Raw genomic sequence first — 6,000 nt, 5'->3', positions numbered from 1 at the left:
ATCTACACTAGCTAGCAAACAATCATTCATCCACGCTAGCTAGCTAACAAGCATCCAACCATCTATACTAACTAGCTAACATTGCTAGCTAGCTAAATAGCATCATCCATCCATGTCAAGCCTTGATAAAACAACAACAGAAAATCACGTGGAGGACACGCCTTTTTTGGTGTCCTGAAAAGTCTAATAATGAGGCAGTAAAAAAACAACAACAATATGTATATGTATATATATATATATATATATATATATGTATGTATATATATATATATATATACACATATATACTGTATATATATATATACATATCTATCTTAGTCTTATCTATCTTAATCTCGTGCTTCATCTAACATCTTTAACAATCATGTTAGAGACTGGTCTTGTCCCCAGGAAAATGTCCTCTGATAACAGAGACAGAGTGTGAGGACAAATACTCACTCACTATGACCAGCAAAGCCTCTCTCTCACTATTAACTGAGTGTGACATGAATGCATCACGAGAGGGTGAATAAGACAGGCAACAGCTCCACCTGGTGTCCAGACCTCAGTGACTGTGTGTCTTCAGAGGACAGGGACAGAGACATTTAGAGTGAGCTCTGGAAAAAATTTTCATTCATTTTTAACATGAAGATATCAGTAAAATATGTACAACAGTGACCTTTAGTGTTTGAAACAGTTACTGCAACACCATTTAAAACAATTTTAGAAGTTCACTACTGATCCAGACTGTTTTCACACACACACACACACGTTCATAAATAAGGGTCGACGATATAGATTTTTCAGGTCTGATATCAATTATTACTAATTGATGAAACCCTTTACAAAATCTAACACAGACAGGCAGTTTCTTGGGGGATTTAGCGAATAGCTCATTATTTGGCAGTCAATCTGTTGCTGGATTTATAGAATAGCTCACTACTTGGCAAATGGTTTTGTGGTTTGTCATTATTTGTCATTATTTGGCAGTCAGCCTGTTGGTGGATTTAGTGAAAAAATCATAATTTGGCAGGCAGTTTCCTGGTAGATATATAGAGCAGCTCACTATTTGGCAGTTTGTTTGTTTGTGAATGTTTTGAATCATTATTTTGCAGTCCACCTGTTGGTGGACGTAGAGACCAGCTCATCATTTGGTGGTCAATCTCTTGGTGGATGTATAGAATAGCTCATTATTTGGCAGTTGGTTTGTTGGTGGATGTATGGAAGAGCTCATTATTTGGCAGTGACTGACAGACAGATGTTTTTCATATTTACAGATTCATTTCACATCTTAAACATTATTTTATTTTAATGGCATTTTCGCTACATAAAGAGAATATGATGATAGACAGTTGTTTTTTTATCCCGACACAGTTGGACTTTGTCTCTCAGTGGTCATTTTGAGGTTGACCTCTGCCTTAAATGAAAAATAAACTATAATCAGTGCACAGCAATAAATAATAAAGACGTGAATCACCTGAATACTTAAAATATGCTGCAGTCATTTAACCAGAGTGTGATTTCACAGCAGTCACAAACAACAGCTCGTGGTGGGACATGTGAGGAACGCCATGAGACGGCGGGACGTGCTGCACCACAGCACCACACCGCTCTCTGTTGCCACGGAGACGCAGCGGAGGAAAGTAGGAGAGGAGGAGGAGGAGGATCGGACTATAAAGTGAAGCCTGGAAACAAGACAATACAACAGGAGTGAAGGTCACGCCCCCAAGAGACTGTGTTTGTGGAACCTGCCGAGGTTTTCAGGGTCAGCAGAGGTCAACGCTGTCAATCTGCTGCAGCCTGTGTGTGTGTGTGTGTGGTTGTTCATTTATTTGTTTATTGACAGACTCCTGCATCAATAAATGATGAGGATGGAGAGCAGTCGTGACTGGCAAAAAAATAAATAAAAGAAAGAGGCTCCTGGTTTCAATGCGGCACAGAAAATATTCACACAGTGAGAAAAAGGCAGGGATCAGGTTTTTGGTTTTATTTGGGACTGGACGAGAAGAGAGATGGTGTCACGATTGTCGGGGACTGGACATGAAAGAAAGGGCTTTATGAAAGCGATTTTGCCTGAAGTCCTTCTTCTCAGGCCACGTTGTTTTCATGCATCAGCTCAACAAAAACAAACCACACAAAGTCTGTCCGTTTGATTCCCAGAGTCCACAAACGTCCACGTATTATTTATCCTCAGTCTGGACAAAAAAAACAAAAACCACTCTCCTCCGCTGGGTTTGGCCGTTTGGAGCACTGGTCACACGGTGTGTGTGAGTGGTGTGTGTGTGTGTCAATCCCCTTGGCAGCCACACGGGGCGCACTGGCTCTGTCCGCACTGCTTATCAGCAGCAGGGGGAGCTGGCAGCGAGCCGTGCTTCTGCAGGCGGTGGGACAAGCATTAACACTTGGAACAGTGACAGCAGCTGCCTCACACAGATTAGTGCTAACATGGCTTTTTGTACAGAGAACTCACAAAGCAGCAATTAACACAATATCTGTCTGGATTTCTGCTCTTTTTTCTTCTCTGACAACAAATGTGGAAATCTGTGATGCACATTCAGAGTGAAGGTCAGAACACATTTGATTTATTCACCTATTCAGTTGTTTTATTTTATTACATTGTTTATCATTACATTGCTTATTTAATTTCTTTATTTTATCGATCTATGTCTATAAATAATCTACATTTACCATCAAACTGATGCTTAGTGGTGAGGTAGCCTTCTTTTCAGCTTAGCTGTCGTAGTGAACTGTATTTAGGGGTGATTATTTTCATTCGATTAATCGTTCGGTTCATAAAATGTCAGAAAATATTGATCCGTGTTTGTCAAACGTGGAAATAATGATGCTCTCAAACCAACAATGAGCAGAAAATATATTTAATTTAATATTTAAGAGGATTATCAAAAGAGTTGGTGAGTTACATGTAAGAAAAGTGCCATTTAAATAGAGATTGATTGAGTTTAAATGAAGATTGATAGAAGAATAAATTAAACTTCATGACCGGATGCATGTCCTGCTGTCACTCTGCCACTAGGTGTCAGTGTGGGTTCATGCAAAGATAAACTCACGTCACACACAGAGGAGTTTGACTGTTTCCCTCTCAGCTGTGGTCATTATCACTAATTAACCGCTTTGTTGTTATTATGTTTTTATTTTTTCCTATTAAGAAAAATCACACTTTTAATGATGAAATCAAAACTCTTTGTTTCGTACGATGAGTGTTTTTCTTTATTAATCACGAGTGACATGTTTGAACATGTTTTCGTCGTGATGTTTCTTTTACCACCTCACTGTGGAGGAGCTAATGGCTAAGCTAAGTGGTTTTCTTCTTTCTTTCTGCTTCTCCCTCTCGAGGGAATCACCTGCTTTTTCAGTGATTTGCAAATTTTTAATTTGAGCGTTATTATTTGGAGGAGCATCCTGAAGCAACCCTCCCATTTATGTGAGTTATTTTATTGGCTAAGCTAACAGTTAAATCCATAAATGTATTTCCTATTGCCTTCTATAGTGAAGAACCTGAGACAACAGCACAGAGTCAGGTCCACAGCTTGTTATTTGGCAAGCATTTCTTGGTGGATTTAGAGAACAGCTCATTATTTGGCAGGCATTTTCTTGGTGGATTTAGAGAACAGCTCATTATTTGGCAGGCATTTTCTTGGTGGATTTAGAGAACAGCTCATTATTTGGCAGGCATTTTCTTGGGTGGATTTAGAACAGCTCTTTGTTGGCACTGTGGTGGATTTAGAGAACAGCTTCATTATTTGGCAGGCATTTCTTGGTGGATTTAGAGGAACAGCTCTTTATTTGGCGAGGCATTTTCTTGGTGGATTTAGAGAGAACAGCTCATTGTTGTAGGCATTTTCTTGGTGGATTTAGAGGCAGCTCATTATTTGCTTGAGGCATTTTCTTGGTTGAGAGAACAGCTCATTGTTGCTTGAGGCATTTTCTTGTTGGTTGAGAACAGCTCTCTTTTATTTGGCGGCATTTCTTGGTGGTTAGAGAACAGCTCATTATTTGGCGGGCATTTCTTGGTGGTTGAGAACAGCTCATTGTTGGCAGGCATTTCTTGTGGTGGTTGAGAACAGCTCATTATTTGGCAGGCAATTTTCTTGGTGGATTTAGAGAACATCATTATTTGGCAGGCATTGATAGTTGGATTTAGGGAACAGCTCGTGCTGGCAGGCATTTTTCTTGGTGGATTTAGAAGAACAGCTCATTATTTGGCAGGCATTTTCTTGGTGGTTAGAGAACAGCTCATTATTTGGCAGGCATTTTGCTTGGTGGATTTAGAGAACAGCTCATTATTTGCTTGAGCATTTTCTTGATGGTTAGAAAACGAAAGCTCATTATTTGGCAGGCATTGTCTTGGTGGATTTAGGGAACAGCTCATTATTTGGCAGGCATTGTCAGTGACTGACAAATGACAGACGTTTTTCATATTGACAGATTCATTTTGCATCTTAAATGTATTTTATGTCCCATTCTATATCAAAACAAGCACTTTTATTTTGTTATTGGGCGGTAGCAATGCTAACCATATTAGAATTAGTATAAAAAGGGTTCCCACACATTGGTTGACATCAAATTCATTCCCAGGACCAATTCACTCAAATTCAAGGACAGAATGTGCTGACACAGCTTAAAATGGGAGGACAACTTGTAAGAGCTCGTCTTCCATGATGGCGTCCACTTATATTGATTTGCAGCATTTGCTCTGCATCTGGACAAGTGATTGTCCTCAGGATCTGGGTCAAAGTCAGTCTTTGTCTTTGGTGAGACTGAGATGTTGTAATTTTTCTTTTCCCCAGACATCTCGTCGTCATTTTCTCTCTCTTGTTTTAACTTTACTCGCTCATCTCACATCAACAGCGGAGAGAGACAACACGACTAACAATTATGTCTCCACGTTTGTCCTGCGTAGGCCTCGTCTACGTACATCAAGTAACGCAGGGCATGAAACAGTAGGTGGCGTCGCAATGACGAGGCAGACATTTACCTAAATATCATTTTCACTGCTTTACTTAGAAAATTCAAGCTCTTTCAATGACCCATGTCTATTTAGGGTGATTTTCAAAAACCTTCAAGGGCCTTGAACTTTTTTATTCACCTTTCAAGGATTTCAACGACACATGGGAACCCTGAGTATTTAAGGAAACATTTTTAACAAAATTCGGAAAAAATATAAAACCGGTTTCATAAAGCTCTACACAAACCAGCTGCAACTAAAGAGGCATAGCGCCACCTAGTGTAGTGGAGTCATACACACTTATTAAATAAATCATTATCACGTGTTTGTTTACAAAGACAGACAGCTGAACATTTAAATGTGGTAGAGAAACTACGAGTTCCTAACTAGGGGATTTCGCGTTCCGAAAACCAGGCATCAACAAATACCGACGTGTCTGATCGAGTTGTTTTACTTCTTTTAAACTATTTTATTCTATTTTATTCAATTTTATTATATTAATGTACATAATAAAAACTTTACTTTTTCCCTCTTTTTTTTTGTTTGACCTGGTAAGTGTTTGGTTTTAAATGAGCCCTGTGTTGCTCACCTGTGCAGGTCTGCGTGCGGGTCGAGCAGGTTGGTGGTCAGGATGGTTCGGCGTCCACGGTCCCAGACTCTGGTTGGAGTAAAAGTCCATGGGGTAATTTTCCTGCCAGTCGACTTCCCGTAGAGCCACAGCAGCCTGAGACAGACAGAGACAAAGAGGGAGAGAAAACAGTGACTAATCATGTCAAAACAGAAAAGAACAAGGCAGGAGTGCAATATCAGCAGCATCTGAGCCGCGACTCTGCTCTGCTGTTTCTCCTCCTCTGGTAACGTGATCCGAGCACCGAGTGAAGCAAAGGCCGCTCCACGTTCTACAAATATTATTATATTCATACTTTTCTCATATTTGAACTCAAATCTCACGACTCGAGCGCCGTAATCTCGTAGGAGTGATAGATTGCGTTTGAGATTACACAATTTGTGGAGTCTGTTCTGCTGTACAATTATGCTGCACAGAATTTTGACCT

At 39.9% G+C, this 6,000-nt stretch overlaps 1 protein-coding gene across 1 annotated transcript in view; it reads right to left on the bottom strand.

The window, feature by feature from the left end:
- Positions 1 to 1,951: 1,951 nt before the first annotated feature.
- The window catches only part of dph1 (diphthamide biosynthesis 1), an 84,467-nt gene continuing 80,418 nt past the window's right edge, over positions 1,952 to 6,000 (bottom strand). Inside the window, exons 11-12 of the mRNA XM_044031254.1 lie at positions 5,535 to 5,669; positions 1,952 to 2,353 (exon numbers count right to left, since the gene is read on the bottom strand). Coding sequence (XP_043887189.1) covers positions 2,267 to 2,353; positions 5,535 to 5,669 — 222 coding nt within the window. The 3' untranslated portion in view covers positions 1,952 to 2,266. The remainder of the gene's footprint in view (positions 2,354 to 5,534; positions 5,670 to 6,000) is intronic.

This window comes from Solea senegalensis, linkage group LG8, assembly GCF_019176455.1.
Source record: "Solea senegalensis isolate Sse05_10M linkage group LG8, IFAPA_SoseM_1, whole genome shotgun sequence".
Lineage (NCBI taxonomy): Eukaryota > Metazoa > Chordata > Actinopteri > Pleuronectiformes > Soleidae > Solea > Solea senegalensis.
This window is presented reverse-complemented; position numbering and strand designations above follow the sequence as displayed.